At 39.3% G+C, this 23,444-nt stretch overlaps 1 protein-coding gene across 1 annotated transcript in view; it reads left to right on the top strand.

Annotated features, from left to right (window-relative positions):
• COLGALT2 (collagen beta(1-O)galactosyltransferase 2) overlaps positions 1-23,444 on the top strand; it is a 51,962-nt gene that overhangs the window by 17,133 nt on the left and 11,385 nt on the right. Inside the window, exons 2-7 of the mRNA XM_058175524.1 lie at positions 10,918-11,028; positions 14,113-14,230; positions 14,977-15,111; positions 17,164-17,368; positions 19,601-19,720; positions 20,650-20,726. Coding sequence (XP_058031507.1) covers positions 10,918-11,028; positions 14,113-14,230; positions 14,977-15,111; positions 17,164-17,368; positions 19,601-19,720; positions 20,650-20,726 — 766 coding nt within the window. The remainder of the gene's footprint in view (positions 1-10,917; positions 11,029-14,112; positions 14,231-14,976; positions 15,112-17,163; positions 17,369-19,600; positions 19,721-20,649; positions 20,727-23,444) is intronic.

Genomic DNA, 23,444 nt, shown 5'->3' with positions numbered 1-23,444 from the left:
TGGCTAAAGGCTTTAGGTATACATATATATTTTACTAGCATTAGTGAACTGACAATTTACCTTTTACATTTCTGTTCATATCAGGAGTAACATCCTTCTTTTCTTATGAAAGAAACTTTTGCAAGTGAGTCAAAAACTGAAGAAACACTTTCAGTTCCCTAAATGTGTTACTTCACAGGGATCATGCTGAGAAAATTCCTATGATCTACTGGAGTTCAAATATTCTGTTTATAGCACGCAAGAGAAGGCTTGCTAAGACCGTGAGGACTATCCAACAAGATGCCCCTGCCAAGATCTTATAGACATCCTTATTGGGTTGTATTGCCCCCATTCAACTGTTGCCATTTTATTTCTCCTCCCCTAAGTTGACTTGCTGGTGGAAGAGGGTATCTTACTGACTGTCTTTACATGACTTATATACCTCTGGACTTGTAGTTGACTCAGACCAATTTTATGGTTGTATTCATGACACTAAATTATAGACTAACTATATGGGTCAGTTCACACACTCATTAGACTAAAATATTATTGGCTAATTTATGGCTTGGTTGTTTGTATATAACCATTGTTTTTAAAGTGTTGTGATATTTGTTATATTGTTTTAACTGTATGCTGCCCAGAGTCACGTTTAGTTATATCAATGTGTTAAATACACAAATCAAAATTCAGAGTTCTAGTTTAAAGATGGGTAGAGTATTTTAAATAAAATACATAAATATCTGGATAGAAATAGATAAAGGGATTCATTCTGCAGACTTGGTATTCTGACGAGAGGAGAAGGAAAAGGATATTGGTAAACTCAGCTTTGCTGAAAGCAGGTGCAAATTAGTCCATTATTGTTAAGAAGCACTTGTACAACATTTCATCCCAAAAGACATGAAATGACATTCATTTCTTCAACAAAGCTGTTCTTTTGTGTAACATTAAGAAGCAAATTTTCTCTTCTGTTTAATCTGGAGAACCGCCTAATAATCTGTGCAACCAGATCCCTGTGCAGCTGAATGGTAAAACAGTGTCTATTCATTCTTAAGTTTTCTTGGTTTCATGACATTAATTATGGGGTCTGCTTGCCACTGAAAATAAGAATAGGCTCTCTATTCCAATCTGGATTTACTTAATAATCCAAGGGCAGTAGTTCTCAGTCCCTGACACGTTTTTCAGACAAATAAATACATACTTTTAAAATTTCTGTTTTAATTTCTAATACAGTAAATATTGATAGACATAACCCACATAAACCAAAGGTGTTTGAGATCCTCAGTAATCTTTAGGAACGTAGAGGTGTTCAGAGACCAAAGTATTCAGGAATTGCTGGTCTAGGGCAGACCTTAGTAGTTGACATATCCCATAATATTTTGTGACTCAATGGTAAGATAGTCCATTTTACCAAATGGTCTGGCAATTTAATAGACAAAAGGTCCTCGACCACCCCTGAAGACCACTGTAATCTGTGACAGTTTTGCATGTCCAAAACATGAATCTTAGCAAGAACACAAAAATAGAACATTGACACCAACTTCTGCCACCTTGAAGATTGCCTCATTGTTTGACCAAAAATAGGATGGGATTAATTAATTGAGTAAATTTCTCCCCACTGGCCAGGTTAGTTCATATATTTCAGGGGTGGTGAGTTTGGATTTCATTGTTGTCATTGTTTCATATGCATCTCTGTAAAAAGGCACATGTTGTGGAAATTATATTGTACAGAGTTTGGGGAAAATTGTGGAAAATGTTAGGATCATGCAAAGCATTTTCTCTTTGAAGCATTGACGCAGTCTTACAAGGCTTAGCACAGCTGTTTTGAAGATGCTCTGTGGTCATCTGCATGTGCCTGCACATACCATATTTTCTCTGAAAGCTTGGGAATGCCAGGCAACGTACATGTGGAGAGGACCTGGGGCAGGGCGCTTTGGAGCAGCCATGCCATGTCTTTCAGAGGGTACAACAGCCCTAGAATATATGCTTCCTCCTAGTAGATATTATTTCAGAAAAGGAAATCTCTGCTGTTTAGCGAATTTAATTAATCCTTCTCTTTAATCTCTGGAATCTTGCTAGAGATATTTGACCTTAGTGCAAATTCTTGCACAAAGTCAAGAATGAGGCTGGAGAATCAAGAGTTAGATTGAGGATTAAAGAATGGGTTGTTAAACTCTGGAAGATAATACAGTAAGTGGAGATAAATCTGAAACTGACTTATGTTTCCCATTGCAAAGCCCTGTATAAAATATCTCTTGTGTCCTTCCTTCATAGATATATGTGAAAGTCTATAAGATTCAGAATTTGGTGCTTCAGTTTAGCATATAAAGAAAGATCTTTAAATCAATTGTATTGCAACACTGCTGGAAGGTACAGGGTTGAGGAAGACTGTTAAAACTCTAATCATTCACACGCCATTAAACTTGTTCGACAGTGTTGTATGAACCCACCATTGTGGTTTGTAAACTGTGGTTCGTAGCTTTGTGGAAAGATAGACAGTTGTGGCTCACAGACTGTGTGCAGTCCCCCACCCCAATACACCATTTTTGGTCCTCAAGCAAACCCAAGATAGATTGACAATATTTGCTGGCAAAATGGCTGATTTTAACAGCATGATACTTAATTGATTTATTTTTAAAATAAGACTAGAAATGGAAGCATGAGGCTAGGAGATAAGTTACCTCCACTTCTAACTTTTAATAATAAATAATCAACTGCAAAATTGTTAAAGGTCATTCAGGAGAGGTTTTAAAGATAGAATTCAGAGGCATTTTATTCCTGCCAGTAACTTCCTCTCAAATCTCTCCCCCCCCCCAAAATTTTTTTTTAAAAAAAAGCTGTTGCTACTTTCAATAAATTATTAACATTGTTCAATCCATAGCAAAGGACCGCTTTAACTGAAAATAGAATTGTACAGAATTCAGCCTGTACCCCCAGGTTTCTTTGACAGACAAGGTGTAACAAAGAATGAGGAAAAAAGAAAGCAAGCTATTATGAAGCAAAATCCTGAAGTCCTTCAGTTCAGACCTTTAAGGGATGATCTTTGAGGAGAGTAAAAGAAGGATTCCAGATAGTAATTTTGGATGTGCTTCTTGTGAAATTTCCTCCTACTATCAAAGCATATGACTTTAGGTAGAGTAGCCCATTAGGTACAATGTTTTGTAGTCATAGCATTCTCCACTTCCAGAAACAATATTCAGCTTTTTGCTCCTCTGTCTATGCTTTTAGTTAGTATAGACTCAATTTGTTCCTGCTTTTTTATTCAGCAGACAGGCGTACCTTTCAGGAGAGGAAAATGCAGAGTCATGTTTAGAAATGCAGAGGGCTAAAGAACTAACTATGCCTTGACTGCTTCTTAAGGTAATTTTCCAAGAAGTTGCACCACAGGAATATAACTGACGTCAGAATTAAAACGGACTGATTTTGGCAATGTTTCTCTTGCTGTGCTAGCCAATCCCTGATTCTGATTAGATCATCAAGGTCTACTCGCTTGCAGTCTTAGATATACATAGACATACTCTATCTGTTGGAATTATGCTTATGTAGCTCTAAGGTGTGTAAACTTAATTGTACATGGAATCTATGCAGGTATATTTTACAGCAGAATGTTTACCTTTGTGTAATTTATTGCACTTTTTCTGCAATGAGCTGTAGCTTAAGGGCATTGAGGAGCTGATGGGAGAGGTGATATTTTGGTCTCCATTCTTGGTCTGGGAACCTGAAGGTTCACTAAAACAGGTGTTAGCAAGCTTTGCTCTTTTGTATATATGGTGTGATGTTGCGTGCATATGCAAAAGGGAGAGAGCTTGCAGTGCACTAGGAGTTGTGCTGTGGTCATTGTGATGAAAGCATCAGATCCTGTGGATGCCTCTGACTATAAGTCTGATCTGCCTCAGGAAAATTGCAATATTGATCATGAGTTGGGATGGGAGGAGAGTGAGTTAAGCATGGGTACATATCAGGGTACATATCATATTCACTTACCTTCCCTACCGATTCGCAAATATGCACACAGAGAGGCTGAAAATCATCGCAAAAAAGAGACGTCATGACGTTCGTGCGTGTGGGCGCGGCTTCGCGCAGTCAGCCCTACCGTATAGTGCTATCCAGATAGAAGGGGCTGTATTTCATCCCGGTACATATATTGGTTGTAAAGGATTTTGTGCTTGTTTATCTTTCCAGATATCTTTTTAAAAAAATATCTGCATAAGATGCTAAAACTTTAATGCCGTGTTTAATGCCTTTATAATGTCAGTTCCCAGAGTTCCTCCAGCCAGTATGTTGAATTCGTGTTTGTACATTGTATAGATATCAAATAATATCCAAACCTTCATGAGATTTTGTGCAAGAATGGCATGTTTTTGCAAAATTTCACTACCTGGCAGGATTTCAAGATTAGTGGGGTTCATCTAGATCAGTGGTAGTCAACCTGGTCCCTACCGCCCACTAGTGGGCGTTCCAGCTTTCATGGTGCAGTAGGGGTTCTGTCCAATACTGAAACACTTTCCTTTTTTTTAATTTAATTGACTTTAAAAAAAAAATTCATAGCATTATTTAAAGACATTTTCATTAGGTTTTCATAAAATTCCCTGTGACAATTTAAATTTCTGAAAATATACTATTTGTATCGCCCGCGCATAAGTTTAGTTCACGTTACGTAAGTGAAACTAAATGGCGCTATAGTGCAACCGCAAACAAAAGAGCCTTGTCCCAGAATAGCTTGCACATCTCCCCCCACACCACCCAGCTGTAACAGACAAGCAGAGCTGGTAGCCGGCACCCCCCGCCCCACAAACCCAATCTACGATGTGCGAGAGGCATGTGCAGATGATGATACACGGCGCATTACTGTGGAACCGGTGGGCGGTTAGAAAATTTTACTACTAACAGAGATACAAAAGTGGGCGGTAGGTATAAAAAAGTTGACTACACCTGATGTAGATGCATTGTGATTGGCATGACATTCACAGGCTCCTCACTGGCCAAATTCTTAAAAGCCGGGTTTCTCAAACCTTGACAGCTTTAAGATGTGTGGAGTTCAACTCCCACAATTCCCTAGCCAGCATGCTGGTTGTGTGCTTTTAAATTTTTTGTTTCAAAATGTTTTGTTTTGTTTTTTGAAACAAAAAATTTAGATAGATTTTTCAAAAGCCCCAGTGACTGGTATTCCTGAAAATATTTACTGACAGTGAATTACCTGATTACTTCAATTACCTGAAGCTATGCTATCAGACTGGAAAATGCCTGATGAGGAAAAGTGAGAGATTAAAAATGCTCATTACATACATCATTTAGGATAGGAAGGCTAATAGTGACAGGCTGGTATTTGAGCCTGCAATTATGAGTTTTAAAAGGATTTTTTCTCCCCTGTAACTCTCTTCTGAGAACCATTCTCCTTGTCAGAATAGATCTTCAAGGGGAAAGTAAAATTAAGAGCAGAGTGTCTGAAGGAATTTGTCACCTTGAGAACTATGAAATGAAGGAAGACTTGCTTTAAAGAAAGTCAACATTAACTTACTGTGAGGTTTGTAAGTAAACTGTTAGTTTCTCCTTAGAGAAAAGGAAGCTTTCTCCTATCTAGACTGAAATTAGTCTCATTGACAAGCAGACTAAAAGGGCCTTGAAAGTAAATTAAGTACAATCTGTGCATATCAGATTCAGTGCAGCATTTTCCTCCCTGATATCTGCCTTAAGAGTTTCCTAAAATTAGGTAAATTGCAGGGAGATTGCATTACCACAGTGGAGGAATGGTTCCTGGAGATGGGTAGATGGCCAAATTGGTTTCTTCGATAAGAGAAAAAGACATTAGATAATTTTATGGTTGACTGGAAAGTTTTATAAACTTTTTGGATGAAACAGAAAAAGATGAACTTATGACTTACAGTTTTGATTATTTAAAAATGATTATAGAAGAAATAAAAATTATGATGAAATCATAGAGTAAGAGGTAAAATTATATTTACATTTAAAAATAGCTATAAAAATTGGAAACTAGACTTTCTTTCTTTTTTCTTTTGTGCACTTTTGGCTTTGTTCCCTCTTTTTCCCTTCTTCTTTTTTTATTCTGTATATTAGTTTCTGTTTCTATCTTTCTCTGTAACAATTTTAATAAAGTTTTGTTATTCCTAAAATCAACTGGCAATTTTTACCCTTGGGTTTCTACAGAAACCTGGAAAAATTACACCTCTTAAGTGACTTGTAGAAAATGCCGGTGTAGATAACTGTTCTGAGATGTTATGATTGGAGACATCAGGGAAAGGGGTAAAATTAAATAAATCAAAGAGAAAATAGTGATTGCGATTGCATGGTTGAAATCCATCCCCTTTTGTGTGTGACAGGACAGAATTAAAAAGGGCAGGGCTTCAATTGTGCAGTTGCGGTCTGCACAATTGAAGACCCACTCTTTTTAATTCTGACATGTGGCACACAAAAAGGGACGGACTTCAGCTATGACCTTGTTTTTTTTAAAATCATTTCATTGTGGATGCCCCTGATTGTGATACTACCTGTAAATCTGGAGAGGTACCTGGATGAGTAAGACCAGCCTTTCACCATGCTATGTGGGAAGATTTGCAGCAATAGGGATGGTACCCTAATGAAATCCCTTCTGATACTAGATTCACGCATCACACACTTGAACAAGCAAAGCAATATCCATATTTAATAAACTATAGCATGATTGATCCATAGTTAATAAACTCAGAACTTCCAATAATATTATACTGATTGGGAATTCTGGGTGATGTAGTTGCAACACATCTAGAAGTTGTTCAGTAGTGAAGACTAGATTGGTGCTTCCTTGGCTGAGTTAGAAAACTAGACATACAAATCTCTAATTCCTGGGAAGTATTATTTTTCTTTGGTGAAGCAAACTGTTGGCAGTTCTGAGTGAGGATTATGAGTTTTGATCCTGTTATTATTTTTTTCTTTATGGCATCTGTAGTCTTACATATTTGTTTGTTTAGAATTAGAAATCTGACTACTGTTGGCCAGATGCGCCTCCCCATAAGTCTTCTGTTGTGCAATCACAGCGTAGTTGCTGAAATCTTACGGTTTTTGTGAGCTGGTCAAACAAAGTTGTATTCCATTGGCAAGCTTTCTATATTTTTCCACATTAGCTGCTTCTGCTGCAGTTTTCATTTCTCCTTTCATTACTAAGGTGAATGCAAAATAGTTGCTGCATAATACCTTTTGATTGTTAATGCTTGTTTGTAAGCAGCTTTAAAACGGGGTAAAACACGCAGCAAATAATTGAATGGAGTATCCTTTATAAATAACCAGAGTAGCACATGTGTTATTCTCTGGAGCAAATCTAAAGAGGTTCCTCTAGTGGAAACATATACTTTTTTGACTTTTAAAAAATGTCTAACTGAAACTTTTCCTGCTGTGAATAGAAGATGAATCCTGAATCTTGATCCCACTCCCCACAATGAGGAAAAATATAGTATTTTGAAAGTGTAACAAAATATTGAAAACATACCTTTTGCTCACCCTACACAAATGTCATAGTGATTGCTTTGTTTATATCACTGAAACCTTCAAAATTTTCTTTGGTATCGTTATGATGTGCAGGTGTACTGGAATTTAATTTTACTGTTTTTCTGTAATGTTTCTCTGCCCACAATAATTAGTGGAGCACGTTTTTTGTGTATCCTATATCCTACCCAAACTAATAAGGGTATTACATTTCATATTATGTTGGGGAAATAGGGGAATAAACATTTATGTTTGTATTAGGGGTGTGTTTTCTCTCCCTGTTCTGCATAAACCACAATGTGGTACTTAATCTTGGAAACCAGGAAGCACAAAGTGTTTCTTTTGGTAGAAATTAAGGTAGTTTTCCTAGCAGGATTAAAAAAATAGCAAAATAGGCTGTTCTCTGCTCCCTGACACGAGTCACAAAGCAAATAATCAGAGGCTCAAAACAGGGATGTACACATGGAAAAAAGAGGGAATGTTTTCGTTAATTCTCTGACCAATTTGCTGAATATTATCTAGATGTCATAACGCTCTATTTGTTAAATACAAAATTGCTACTGTCAGCCATTTTATTGCCAAATAAGAATGTTCCTCTTCTTTTCGTTACCTTTCAGTAAGATAAATATCTGATTGGATATCATGCTTTAAGTGTCAGTCTCAACCAGCGGTGGGATTCAAGTAATTTAACAACCGGTTCTCTGCCCTAATGATTTCTTCCAACAACCAGTTTACCAAACTGCTCAGAAAGTTAACAACCGGTTCTCTCGAAGTGGTGCGAACTGGCTGAATCCCACCACTGGTCTCAACCTATAAATGACTTGTTCCAAAAACTTCCTCCCTTCCCTTCCCTCCCTCCCTTATTTCTTTTCAGAGAGTACTGACAAGAGATGATGGCTACAAGAATGAGTAGTAAAATTGGATTGTATGCCATTGTAAAGAGAAAAAAAATTAAATGTAGAGGAATTTGTATACATGATAATATGCTTACTGCTTTTAAATAGAACTATTTCACAACAGTTTGGCTTGTAGAAATGTTCTTCATCTGTTTAGGAGTATATTTTCTAACACAAGGGCTAGAGCCATGACTTTTAGAAAAATGACCTCTCAAAAATTTAGGTCTGAAATCTTGTGCCTAATTACTTGCAGGAAGCAAATATCCTAAGGCTACCAATGGGCTATTAATCAAATATCCTAAATATGACATATGAAACAAGCGTGAAGGAGAAATGAAAACGTGATCCCATTTGTTATTCCTTTTTAATAAAGAAGATGCAAAATCCAAATTGGCAACAGCCTTTTTTGTATTCTGCTCGAAATTTCATGTTTGCAGTGAATGTATTCATCTCCTCTTGGAAAAGTTATCCATTCTAGCATTTTCACATAACATCACAAATGACCCAGAAACTTTCTGCCACCCCCATGAAGAGAACATGTGTGTAAGCCTTGTGTCTCTTTCATAATCTCTCTCCTCTGCTTGGTAGGTTAAATGGAAGCACAGATGTGCTTGTAGTTTTTTCTTTTCTTTCTTTCTTTCTGCTTCAGTAAAACTTTCTACATCCATATTTCCCCATACCAAGAAGCAGGGGAATTATTATTTCAATAAAGCAGAGAAGGTGATATGCTGGAATTGGTATGTTTCTACACTGAGTTGTCGTTGGCTTAATTGCTGTCATCTCCCCAGTTTAAAAGGTTTAACTTTCCATAAGCAGATCTTGTCTTAGATCCACCGAATTCAATTGCAAGATCCTATCAAATGATAAAGAAGATTAGAGTCATGGAGTCATGGAGATATATATTCCTAGCTGTCACAAGAGATATTTTCATATATAATCAGAACATGCACCAGGTGTGACTTTAACCCACCTTCCTTCCTTCCTTCCTTCCTTCCTTCCTTCCTTCCTTCCTTCCTTCCTTCCTTCCTTCCTTCCTTCCTTCCTTCCTTCCTTTGTTCCTCTCTCACTCACTCATTCATTCACTCACTCACTTTTAAAATATTATAAACTACATGTGGACAGGATAGGATAAAACAGGATCAACCAAAGCTGATTAAAATGGTGTGAAGCCTAACCCTGGGCAAAACCTTTTTCCTCAACATTGTAGAGCTATCAGGCTGAGGACCAACGGTCTTTGTGTCTGGGAAGGCTGTTTTCAAAATTAGGGTGTGTGTGGAATAACTGAACCAATCATATTCCGGCTCACCACGTGTCACTTGCCAAATTTAAAAAGATAAAGGCTCTGCCCTTAGTTGGTCTAATCCAGGGGTGTCAAACTCAAGGCCTGGGTGCCGGATCTGGCCCGCAGGCTGCTTAGAACTGCCCCATGGGGCTGCCTTGGAAACAGCAAAGGACCGGCCTACAATGCTTTTGCCAGTGAAAACAGCTCGCAAGGACTGCAAGCGACCCTCCCGAGCTCCGTTTTCTCTGATAGAGGATTGGAGGAGGCCGTCGCAGGCGAAAACAGAACTCAACAGTCCGTTTTTGCTCAGACTGCAACAGGTGCCCCCTATATGAGTGACATCAAGCTGGCCACACCCACCCCAGCCCTCTGAGGTCAAACACAACCCTGATGCAGTCGTCAATTAAATCGAGTTTGACACCCCTCGTCTAGTCTGATCTTGTAGAACTATGGAGGTAGATAATATGTAATGTGTCCTCAAGCAGAATAGAAAGACAGATGATTTTCTGGACTGGGTACCCTCATCAGAGTGGATTGGCGAAAAATGTACCTTTTGTAATTTGAATTGAATAGAAAGATACTATTCATAAGTAATCTCTCTGATCTTGTAAGAGAATGATATTGCTCCAAAGTAGCTGCAGGCTTCAATCTTTGTCAGCCTTATTTGTCAGATACAGAAATCCTGGGCTTGTGAGCAGTCCTTACCAGAGTTTTACTCTTTGCCCCTCTCTCTGCCCTGCCTATGGGTTATTAGTTTAATTCACACAGTGTTCATAAGCATAAACAATATATGAATATGAGCATGTGTCTGTTAAAAATGTTAATGGTATTGTGTTCAGACAAAACCTAATTACTTTGTTTCAACTGATGAATTATCCTGACCTTTATTAGTATGCAATTGTTCAAAACTAAAACTTACCCAGTGAACTATGAACAGTTCAACATTGGAACTAATGACCCGGAATGGCTCCCCTTGATTTGGTTATTTTCAGGCAGAAACTAGACAGTCATCTGTCTGGAATGTTTTAATTTGGATTATTGTGTTGAGCTGGAAGGTAGACATAATGGCTTTTTCCAGCTCTAGGATTCTCTGATTCTTGTCAATATCCTTTTGAAATGCTGCTGCAGAGGTTAGTGCCCTAGAGAAGGTGCAGTCTAGTATATCTTCTTTTTTCAGGAAAGTCTTAATAGTGTATCTGCTGGCAGCCAGCAGTTGCCTTTTGAAAGAGGTGATAGAAACGACGTAAATGCAGGTAATTGTTTTTTATGCCTATTCTTTCTCCTTAGGGTGGCCACTGATCATAACATTGACAACACAACCGCCATGCTGCGAGAATGGCTGAAGAATGTACAAAAACTATACCACTATGTCGAATGGAGGCCAATGGATGACCCTCAGTAAGTATTGCAGCGAAGAAATGTAATTTCTAGGTTACTTGGTGGAACAAATGTCAGCACATTAAGCTTGGGAATGCAGGTTGGGATTAAAATTCCTGGCTGACCTGACATATTTTGAAAATAGGTGGGTTTTCTTCTCCTTAGAATCCTCCCGATACTTGCTTAATGGGTGGTGAATTGAGAATTATATGGCTCCCTACCATACACATAACAGAGGTTTTATCGGGTTGCTAAGTAGACATTTTCCTTGTGCTGGGAAAAATGGGGGATTCCATAATCATCTCTCTGCCTGCCTTTTCCCCATTCAACACAGAGTTGCCTCCAGAAATGGTGTCTGATGTCATGTTACCTCCATGTGCCAATGGTCAGCTGTGCCAATGGTCTTTTCCAAATCTGGCTACAGCAGTGGGGGAGTTCTGGACAACTCCAAGGATAAATTTGATTGGCTATTTGGAGAAAAAGATGGTTTTGGAGTTTCAGCTGAAGCTCAACTTTGAATTTCTTATTTTGTTCGGCCTGCTGGGGCAGGAGGGAGGGAAGAACTAAACTATACCTCTCCATTGGCCTGGTGTTCTAAGAAAGTTGGCCTAATTCAGCACATGACATTGGCGAGTTATTTACATAGAGTAAGGTGTTCCTGGATTATTGATTCCTGCTACTACGTCAGTAGCAATGGGAGTCGCACTTTGACTTATATACTGCTCCATAGTGCTTTACAACACTCTCTGAACGGTTTATAATGTCAGCATATTGCCCCCAATAATCTGGGTCCTCATTTTACTGATATCAGAAGGATGGAAGGGCAAGGCAACCTTGAGGCGGTCAGGATCGAACTCCTGGCTGTGAGCAGAGTTAGCCTGCAATGCTGCATTTTAACCACTGCGCCACCACAGCTCCACTGGCATTATATGTGCCAGTGCTCAGTAGTGAGGTTAGCTTTTTTGTATTAATGGATGCCCTGGTGAAGAGAACACCAGCAAAGGATGTGTCAGTGTTGTGGCTTTCATCAAAATGGCAAAGGCAGGGAGGTAACTGTGTGTCTCAAGAGCTATCCATTTGGGGCAAACAGTGTAACATTGCAATAGGTGTAGAGAAAGGAATGACGCTTGCATTGTGAATCTACAATACTCCTTGTGTATCTCTGGTCCCCTGTTTACCTCCTATGGATGCTGCTGCAATTAGCAATTCTCTGTTGTGTCATTATATTCTGAATTTCTACTAAATTTTTAAATAAAATACACACACAGCTTTATTCCAATAATTATTTAACTGAAGGATAAAGTTATTGCCATGGACGGTAAGGCTACCAATGGCCATCAATCAACTGATTATATTTTGCCACCAGCATTGGGAGCCACAAATCTTTGCTTCGGAAATTCCAGAAGACATTTGGGGAACCAAATGTCCATCCGAAAGGCCTCTGCTTTGATCTTGCATGACTCATATTATATTCTTAACTTCTTTCAATCTAGACAGAAATTTGCCAGGAAAATTTGCTGTGCTAGGCTTCCGTGCCAAATCTTGGCACTACTACAGAACACATCTCCTGTTCAAAATGCCTAAGCAGGATATTGAAAGTGTGCGTGATTTTGTTTTTGAGGTTTGCCTCACAGTAATTTTCTGTCTGTCCTGAAAAGTAGTAGTAAACAAACAGGACCACCTAGACAAGATAAACTTTAGCTGTGTATGTAGAATCTGTTTTGTTAACCACTGTTGCAATTTGCAGGTAATGGTGGAATAATATAATGCAGTGGTCCCCAGCCTTTTGGGCGCCAAAAGATTTTGGAGAGACGTTTTTCCATCGATCAGAGGGGATTTGGTTTTGTATGCTGCCTGCATCCCACGGATGAGTCTTCACTTGTTTGTGCAGCCCAGTTTCTGGCATGTCATGGACCGGTGTCAGTCCATGGACTGGGGGTTGGGGACCCCTGATATAAGACAACTAGCTGTACAATAGCTATTTATAAGCAAGCTCATTGCACTCAGTCCTACAAATTCCTAATAAATTCAGAGAGAATTGCATCTTAAGAATATCTTTAAAAAGTTCTCCTGCTTTATTATTGCTGATAGCAAAGAAGGCACCTGAAAGGTAAACACACACACACACACACACACACACACATACACACAAACCCTGTGTTGCACAGGGCTATTTTACAGGTCGCAAGTAGAATTATTTTCAGACATAGAGGTTGCAGATCAAAGCAATACTCTCTGAACGGTTTGTAATGTCAGCATATTGCCCCCAATAATCTGGATCCTCTTTTTACCGATATCGGAAGGATGGAAGGGCAAGGCAACCTTGAGGTAGTCAGGACTGAACTGCTGGCTGTAGGCAGAGTTAGCCTGCAATACTGCATTCTAACCACTACGCCACTACAGTAGTGTGGTTAGCTTTTTGGTATTAGCGGTTTTCCTGGTAAAGAAAATACCAGCAAAGCTTGTGTCATCTAAAAAGAGATCTAAAAACGTTGCTTTTACCCAGCTGGATCAGCCTAGAAAAGGAGTAGCCCACATTCTGCTTCTTGGTCAGCCAGTGATTTTTGAGAATGTACAATATGGCTGTGCAAATGATGGTTATCCCATCATTTATTGTGCATCTGGTAGTATTTTATATGGAGTTTTCTCTCTTCATAAGCAGTTTGTTAACAATCTTTTGTCTATGACTTTTCATAATCCTTTATCAAGCTGTTTATGCTGTAAAGGTCCATCGCTGGATGGAATTCTGCATGCAAACTTAGGTGTGATGTACCAATCTAGAGTGCTAGGCCTATGGAATAAAAAAAAAACATATTTATGTACAGTTCGCTGTCATTCACAAGCACTCATATAGGACAAGCAGTGCAGTGAAGCTGTATGTTCCAGTAAGTCCTTGGTACACCCTCCAGGAATAAATTTGGAAGTGTTTGCTCAGAAGCATCATTCACATTTTCTGCTCTAACCTTTTGGGAGCATTTGAGGTGACTGACTAGATTTGTTCCACCTGATTGATTTATTTTTTTAATTAAAATACTGAACTAAGAAAAAAAATCATACTCAGCCTGGCAGAAAACACAGATTTCTTTTACTCTCTTCATTTGTTAGGTTTTACCCAGAGGAAATTGGACCGAAGCACTGGCCAAATTCCAGATTCACTCATGTGATGAAACTAAGGCAGGCTGCTCTGAGAACTGCAAGGGAAAAGTGGTCTGACTATGTCATGGTAAGTTAAAAACCCTCCCTCCCTTCTTTCCTTCCTTCCTTCCTTCCTTCCTTCCTTCCTTCCTTCCTTCCTTCCTTCCTTCCTTCCTTCCTTCCTTCCTTCCTTCCCCCTCTCTCCCTCCCTCCTTCCTTCCTTTCCTTTCCTTTCCTTTCCTCCTTCTCTCTCTCCCTTTCTTCCTTCCCTATGATTCTCAGTTCACTGTAACTAGGAATGCCAGGATTGCAGTTGCTACATGATGCAGACACCCAGTATTTTATGACTTCTTCGTTTAATGATAGAAATTCCAGTTTAATTGTTGCTGTCATCCAGAGTATATTCCAAGATTATCACTAGGTTATCCATGCATGCCTGTTATTTATAAGATTCTCTTTAAATCCGCACTCCAACAATTCTCCTATCTCTCCTTATATCTCTATTCAATATTTCCAAAGCTAACGGAAATAACAATGTTGACACAGGACATCTTTGACTAGTCCCTTCTTGTATCTCACAAGTTTTCTTCATTCCCCATTATGTGTGCCTTTTGTGAAATGTATATAGATTTTACCCATTTCGTAAAAAGCTCGTTCTGATGAAAGATTTCTGATGGAAATATCTTCATTATGTTCTTTTTGCTGCTTCACAAGAATTCAAAAAGTTGTAGCTTTTAAAATCCAGTTTGTGATTAAAAGAACATCAAAACTGCTTTATTTTCAGTAGAATTTAGTTGGATAAAATTTAACATTTTTTCCTTCCCATTTTTCTAGTTCATCGATACTGACAATTTTCTGACAAACTCAGAAGTATTGAATCTCATGATAGCAGAGAATAAAACTCTTGTGGCCCCAATGCTTGAATCTCGAACTCTTTACTCTAACTTCTGGTGTGGAATGACACCTCAGGCAAGTATTGTTACTGTTTTATTTATTTAAACAAGATACATGAGCAAAGGAAAACAGATGGCATCCAAGAGAATTTGGATTTCTTTTTCAATCCTCAAGGGGAAAAACAAGAATGTGATTTAACATATAAATAAGATAGAAATCATATAATAATAATGATAATAATAATAATATTTTAATTTGTATACCGCCCTTCTCCCGAAGGACTCAGGGCGGTGAACAGGCAGATAAAATATAAATACACACAATAATTAAAAACATCCCTTAAAAAACTAATTTAAATGCCCAAAATGTTAAAAAACGTACTCCCCCGTAAAATCACAAAATTTTAAAAACCCATCCAATAAAAATAAAAATCAGGCTAGTCCAGCCATACGAAATAAATAAGTTTTAAGTTCGCGGCGAAAGGTCCTAAGGTCAGGTAATTGTCGAAGTCCGAGGGGAAGTTCGTTCCACAGGGTCGGAGCTCCCACAGAGAAGGCCCTCCCCCTGGGGGCCGCCAGTCGACACTGTTTGGCTGACGGCACCCTGAGGAGTCCCTCTCTGTGGGAACGTACTGGACGATGGGAGATAGAAGCCGGCAGTAGACGGTCCCGTAGATAGCCCGGTCCTAAGTCATGGAGCGCTTTAAAGGTGGTAACCAATACCTTGAAGCGCACCCGGAAAACAACAAGTAGCCAGTGCAGTCTGCGCAGGATAGGTGTTATGTGGGAGCTCCGAGACGCTCCCTCAATAACCCGCGCAGCCGCGTTCTGAACTAGCTGAAGTCTCCGGATGCCCCTCAAGGGGAGCCCCATGTAGAGAGCATTGCAGTAGTCCAGGCGAGAGGTATGGATATATGAATGAAAGATAACTCTGGTAAATCAGACTAAAGGCCCATATACTTGTGTCCCTCCAGCCTGGAGAGTCGCATCTACAAATTTATGTTAACATTATTTCAAAGCCGTTTAACTGCATCTTATGCAAATACTGTTGTGCAGTAAAATTAAGCCATTAAGGGAAGAGTCTTAAAATATAGTAGCAACTTGGGGACCATTTTTTTCTCCTTCTCCAGTTTTTATATTGTACTTTCAGTCCAGTGACTTTCACTCTTATTTTATGACTTTCCCTTCTGGGAATTAACTTCTGATTTATATATTAATTCAGATGTGCAGTTGGAATAGGATGTGTCAACTGTTTTATGGAACAAGAAGCCAAACCTCCTCCTGTTTGGCATGATGTTGGCTAGTTAACTTGGCTTGCGTACATTTCTAGGTTTATATTCCTATGAACTAGGAACAGCCCCATTAAGTCCCTGTACACTGTTGAGAGATAGCTAAGACAGGTCAATAAAGAGAGAAAACATCTTGATTCTTCACCATTCTGTGAATTCTGTTTCAGCTTGACTATTTTTTTGAGTCATATTTTGGAATAGACTTCAGATCTCTGTTTTTGTCATGATACCTTTGCCTCTTGGAACACTATTTCTAGAATGTTCTAGAAAGTTGTGTTTCTAGAATGTATTGTTAGATAGCTGTTTATATAACTAAAAGAGCTAGTCACATAACTAGCACAAAATAATTGCCAGTTCGTATCAAGTAGAGCTACCTAGAGGGGGATAACATTTATTGGGCATCTTATAAATCTTTGTCTTAACCAAAGGAGAATCCCATCATTAATCGTGTGATGAATGTTATCCGGATTTCTAGGAAGAAAGGAATGCATTCCAGAGGAGCAGTTCAGAGAGTTTGCATGAGGGAAAGAGAGTGAAGATGCTTCTGCCTAATAGTTCCCAGAGTATGTGCTTTGTGGGAATGGTAGCATACTTTACTTTGGCAAGATTCTGTCTATAGGTGAGAAACAGTAAAGAAATCTACTTGGAAGAATCACAACATGTCTTTCGTGGTTTGGGGAAGCCTGACATATACTCTGTGTTGAATGTAACAATAGCTTAGATAGCTTTCATCTTATGGTCAGATATTTGAATAAATACATTGAAAGCAGGCTCAAAGTCATTTGTTATAAGCAAAAGACTTAAAAGAAGAGTTTAATACTATATACTCTTTTTTTTAGGGCTATTACAAGAGGACACCAGATTATCCTCTGATCAGGGAATGGAAGAGAACTGGTTGCTTTGCGGTCCCAATGGTACATTCCACATTCTTGATTGATCTGAGAAAAGAGGCATCAGATAAGCTGGCATTTTATCCCCCACACCAAGACTATACCTGGACCTTTGATGATATCATTGTTCTTGCCTTCTCAAGTCGCCAAGCTGGTAAGGAGCCATTGACTAGCCACATTTAAAAATTGTGAGTTCAGGAGAGTTTTGGATATCCTGTAACATTATCACACATAAAGAGAGCATCAAAATTTTTTAAAAATATCATAAATAAATTTCAACACTATTTGAATAATAATAGAAATACTTATTATTTCTCACGTATCAACAGAACCTTAGCAAACTAAAACATACTATCATGATTGATGATGATGATGATTTTACAAGAGAAAGTAGATATGAAGTTGAAAACGAGGACACCAGATACCAGAAAAATATTTTCACCTCTTCTCCATTATGGCATTTAACAGATGAACTGAGAACTGACAAGAATTATAGTGAGCTGCTTGGCTTAACATATGAAGATTGTAAAGGAGCCAGACACACACAATAATTCTCTCTACAAACAACCCTGTAATATTAAAATGTCAGAAAATGCTTCTGTTATTAATAAACTGGGCCACAACTAGACCAGATGACCAAGCTTGAATTCCTCTCTCTTTTCCCTGTTGGTTAAAAAAAGACAGAACTTTTTTTAAAAAGCTATAATTTATTTTCAGCTTCATACTGGGAATGCACTTTGTTTTGTCTGCAGCTTCTTAGCTTGTGTCTTCTGGAAATTTTAACTGCTGCTTTGATTTTTCAGCCCACTGCAGTAACTGGGACATGTTTTATTTTTCCCTTGTTGGTTTCAGTGGTTTCTAGTTCCCCTGCCAAGCCCCAAGAACCAAAGAAAGGACAGGTGTGTATTGGAGCACATCTTGCATACCCATGGGACAAAAATAGCATGTCAGCATGTTCTTTGGCCCAGCCCTCTCCATCAAGGGCCCAGTGTTTCTGAAGGCTCTTGCATTCTGGGTTGGGGATGATGATGCTGGGATGAGTCCTGTGCTTGATGTTTTGGTAGCTCAGGAGCTTCACAAGGGCTTATATTTTAGCATCGCCAGTTGAAAATGCAAAACTTGAACAAGCCAAGGACAACTTCATTGTACAAACATGGTCAATGCATTCAGGTTCATTAGGAAGTGAGGATAGACAATTTCTCCTCACAGAGGGTAGTCTAGCTGTAATTGGCATTACAAGCAAGCTGTTAATCTGGCACGTGTAAAGCTACAGGAAAGCAAACTGGATTGTTTGTCTATGAAAATCAATATGCCTGCTCATCTGGAAGCTCATCTTTCAAATTAAAAGTTATGAACTTTTCCACCCAAGGCCTTAAGACATCATTTGTTAAATGATGTCATTGGCTGGGGGATCTAAAAACCACTTTTCCTCAACTGTAGTGCGGATGCATCAGTGACTGTGGCAGTCATGTTGTGTAAAAGAAATGGGATAAAATAACAGAGCAGAATAACAGAATAGGAAGGGACTATGGTGGTCTTCTAGTCCAACCCCCTGCTCAAACAGAAATCCTAAATCATTTCAGACGAATTCCCCAGTCTCTTCTTAAAAACCTCCAGTGTTTCAAAATTCTTGGGTAGATTTTTTTTTTTTTGGAGCAAGCTTCCTAAAATAGAAAGGACCATTTTCAGACATGTTCTTTGGGCAGCTCTGTTGCTTGTTTTCTTCTTAATTTGTATTCTTTCAGAGTTAAAGCCATTGTGGCTGTCCTTGCCCTCTTTCCAAGAGATTATCAAAAACTCAACCATCTTTTATTTTTATCCCTTCCACTTTCTTGCACGGCTCTGTTGGGGAGGCTCTTCTTTTAATTAATTTTGTGCTGCTCGAGTCTGATTGACGCTGAGCTGCTTACAGAAGTTGAAATACAGAGTAAAAACCACAACACATCTAACAATAGAGTAATTGCTCATAGGCTTACTGTACTGTAACTCCTTTCCTCCTGCTGCCTTTTTCTTTTGTCTGCATCAATGAGGTCGAGGGCAGAGATCTGTTCATTGTGTTCAGTGTCATGTTTAATGCGTATGAATAGCTGAGGGGACGGCTTGGCCATATTGTAGAGACTGTGCAGCCTTTGATCCTTTAGAACAGGGGTCTCCAACCTTGGCAACTTGAAGACTTGTGGACTTCAAGCTTTGCTGGCTGAGGGATTCTGGGAGTTGAAGTCCACAAGTCTTCAAGTTGCCAAAGTTGGAGACCCCTGCTTTAGAAGAATCTTGAGAAAGGTGGAGTTTAGGACTCGCCCAAAAAGAGACGAGAGCTCCATGGGAACATCCTTTCTTTATGAGCATAGTTTTTCTCCTACATCTCTAGTGTTCCTTCTCTTTCCAGACGTTCAGATGTACATTTGCAACAGAGAACATTACGGTTACCTTCCTGTGCCGCTGAAGCCACACCAGTTGCTAGAAGATGAAGCTGACAATATTGTTCATGTGCTGAGTGAAGCGATGAGTAAGTTCCATGTTTGGCCTCACATCCCTACTATTTTTGGTTTCCAGTGATAGGGATTTTGCTTTTTTATTGTATTCTAATTATGGTAACTATTGGGCAATGAATAAATTTTGGAAACAAACATTCCCACCCCCTGTCCCATTATAATATCAATTCTTTAGATAATCAAAAAGATGGGAAATAATGCACATTGATTATCTGAAGAACTTTTTTTTAATATTTCTGTGTAAACGGCTAATTCATTTTTAGATAGATTTTAAAAATAGCTATTAAAAGTGGCCAGCCATTAGATGGCAGCAAACTATAAGTCTATGCTCTGGAGTTTTGCCACCTAGATATAGTAGCCCTATTATTTGTGTGCCACATTGATTTTGATCATGACAGACATAAATATTTCAATATTGCATCATCTATCATTGAGCCAGAAACATACAAAGCATGTTATAATGAGTCTATAGCCATTGGCTAACAGCATCCACTTGTGTGGCTTAATTTCTACCCTTGCTTTGAAGCACTTTTGTAGTGGTGGCAAATCAGAGCCTAAGCGTGCCCATGTTAAGCCACACTATAGTTTGATGTTGACTTAGCATGCCGAGTCAATGTTTTGCATGCCATGGTCAAAACAGTCATGGCTTGGCCCAAAATGTTTACGCAGTTATCAGCCCATTGTTTGAAAAAGAGTTGCACGGTCTGATTTATTCATAAGCTTTTTTTTCTTTGCTGTAGCAACATCCTAACTATATTTACAAAGGAGTATGTTTAAAACTAAGGAAGAATTCTTCTTGCTATATGCTACTGATTAGTGCCTCACAGCTATGTTGCTCAGCAATACACCGAGCTCAAGTCTGTTTTATTCAAAGCATGAATACATTTAAAAACTGTCAGCATTACTGTAATGTAATAGGATGAATGTTCTTAATCTCTTTCAGTTGACCATCCTCCAATTGAACCCTCCAAGTTTGTCACAGTTCCTCTGAAACACCCTGAGAAGATGGGATTTGATGAGGTAATGCAAGAAAGGAGGGTGTCTCACTCAGCATGCCAATTTTTACAAGAGTGGAAAAGGCTGAGGCGAAATCCAGTAGGAATTTAACACAGACCTCAATAACTTCCAATACTGAAGGCTCACCCAGCCTTCCCTAAAGTAGGGATCTCCAGATGGTTGAGCTTCAGCTACCATCATTCCTAGTAAATGTGGCCAAATACGTTAGTTGGGGATAATGGGAAGTAAAAACCAACACATCCCATATATAGAGCTCAGTGTTGGTCCATGAGAATACAGTGAATGTAATATGACTCAGCCTTTCATCCTTCCCAGGTCGGTAAAATGAGGAGCCAGATTGTTGGGGGCAATAGAATGAATCTGTAAACCGCTTACTGCTGTAAAGCACTATGAAGCAGTATTATAAGTCTAAGCACTCTTGCTATTGCTATACAAAAGGCTGATTTCTTTTTTCTAAAGCAAGCAGGGATTTTGTATCTACTGTAGAGCAGCATTATAAAAATCAATTTTCTAAATTAGTTTTTCTCTTAAACGTGCTATGGAAAAAGATCTTAGGAGAAAATTGATTGTACGATGATACTTAATCTATGCCTTTGCGGCAAATATTGCATCATTGGTTTTGAATTATATTTCCTGGAGCCCACAAGTATTCTAGTTTGAGGATTACCACTAATGTGAAAACTGTTGATTCAGGGACTCGCCACGTAATTAGATGAAGAAGTACAGGTAGTCCTATAGATTTACAATCATAATTGAGCCCAAAATTTCCATTTCCCTCCATTTTTTTGGCATTTCTTGCCACAGTTGCCACATGACTGTATTGGTTAAGTTAGTAACACGGTGATTAAATGAATCTAGCCTCTCCATTGACTTTGTTTTTTCAGAAGGTTGCAAAATTAAATTTGATTAAATAAAATTTGATTAAATAAATAATAAATAAAAGGGGATCACATGATCCTGGACACTGCAACCATCATAAATTTGAGTCGGTTAACAAATGTTTGAATTTTGATTACATGACCTGCAATGCTGCAATGATCGTAAGTGTGAAAAGTGGCCATAAGTCTTTTTTCCCCCCAGTGCTGTTGTAACTTTGAACAGTCACTGAACAGATGGTTGTAAATCAAGGATTACCTGTACTCTGCATGACTCTTTATTTGACAAATATAACCTATGTCATACAAAGAAGAGTGTTGTGCCTCGCCCATCCTCCTCTCCTCAGCTGGGCCCCTCCCATCTCCTGCTATCTGAGCCAGAGACTGATAGTGAAGAAGAATGGCCTGGCATGCCTCCAGCCCCCAGCCCTGGCACCATGCCCGGACAGACTGAGCAAACAAACCTCCCTCCTACGGCATGTGAGCATGAAGCCAGCCATGAGCTAGAATTGCCGGCAGCTGAGCAGGAAGACAAAAAGTGGACAGATCCCCGCTTCCGGAGAATGGAGAGGCGACGTCAGCAAAAGGAAGGGAAGGGCAAGCCTGGATAAGTGCTGAGTCATGGAGCCACACCCCATGGCCTATATAAAGGATCTGCTTTTTGGCATTCCTTGAGTCAGGCAAAGTCTCATCTGGTTGCTGAAGTCACACCTTGCATTCCTGCCTGCCCTGAGAACTTTGACAGGAATTTGGCAAAGCTGCAGAGGCTTCGTGGCCACGCTTGATACAGACTTCCCAGACCCGGCCGCCAGAGGAGGAGTGGGACATGACACAGGGGTGACAACCTTGGCAACTTTAAGCCTGGCAGACTTCAACTCCCAAAACCAGCTTAGCTGGCTGGGGAATTCTGGGAGTTGAAGTCTGCCAGGCTTAAAGTTGCCAAGGTTGGACACCCCTGATCTAAAGCATTTCAGTTGGGGAAGGTAATAGAGGACGAGCATGAAAACCCAAATATGGCAACTTGCCTTTAACCTGAAGCATCTGGATTTCCGAGAGGTCTCCATTGATCTGATTTGCATGGTTAAAATGGAGGGATGCTGTTTGGTTGTGTGTTAGCTGTACCATATATGGAACCTAGTCTGTCTGCCTTTTTTATTTTAATCTTATTTTTTATTATATCTTATTTGTGATCACACTTTATTTTCCAGCCTTGTTTGAAGGAAGTTATGTTCTGCCTAATTGAGTTTGAGTTGCATCTTCGTACTTATTTTTCTTCTGCACACTCACAACATAATTGATTTAATCCTCCTGGAATCCCTTCTCTGATATCCCATCTTTTATGTGGATTTGTCAGCCAGCCCTGACTCTTAGTTCTTAAAGCCCCCACATTTAGCAATAAGGGTCTGCTGTTCAACTCCAAATTCCAGGTACAATTCTACTGAGAATGCATTTATTAGATTAGTAGTCAATCTACTCTGAACTAGCCATGTTGTGGTGTGGAATTCTTCAGTCCACCCTGATCCACCAGTAATATCTTTGCTGAGATATTTTATTTCCCACGCAATCGCAGTTCATTCAATTAGAAGGAAGCAGAGGCTGATATCCACTCACTTTCACTCCTTCTATGTCAGCGGTTCTCAACCTGTGTGTCGCGACCCCGTTGGGGGTCGAATGACAATTTGCCAGGGGTCGCCTAACACCATCGGAAATATGAGAAGTATACTTGCGGGTCGAAGAATCGCGCTCCAATGGTTGACTCCACAAGCCAGCTGCAGGCTCTTCAAATCGCTAGCCGAATTCGGCTTCAGGCGCGATGAATTAAAAAAGAGAGAACTCTTTGCTCTGA

Source organism: Ahaetulla prasina, chromosome 3, assembly GCF_028640845.1.
Source record: "Ahaetulla prasina isolate Xishuangbanna chromosome 3, ASM2864084v1, whole genome shotgun sequence".
Lineage (NCBI taxonomy): Eukaryota > Metazoa > Chordata > Lepidosauria > Squamata > Colubridae > Ahaetulla > Ahaetulla prasina.
The sequence above is the reverse complement of the archived record's forward strand: the minus strand, read 5'-3'. Positions and strand labels throughout refer to the sequence as shown.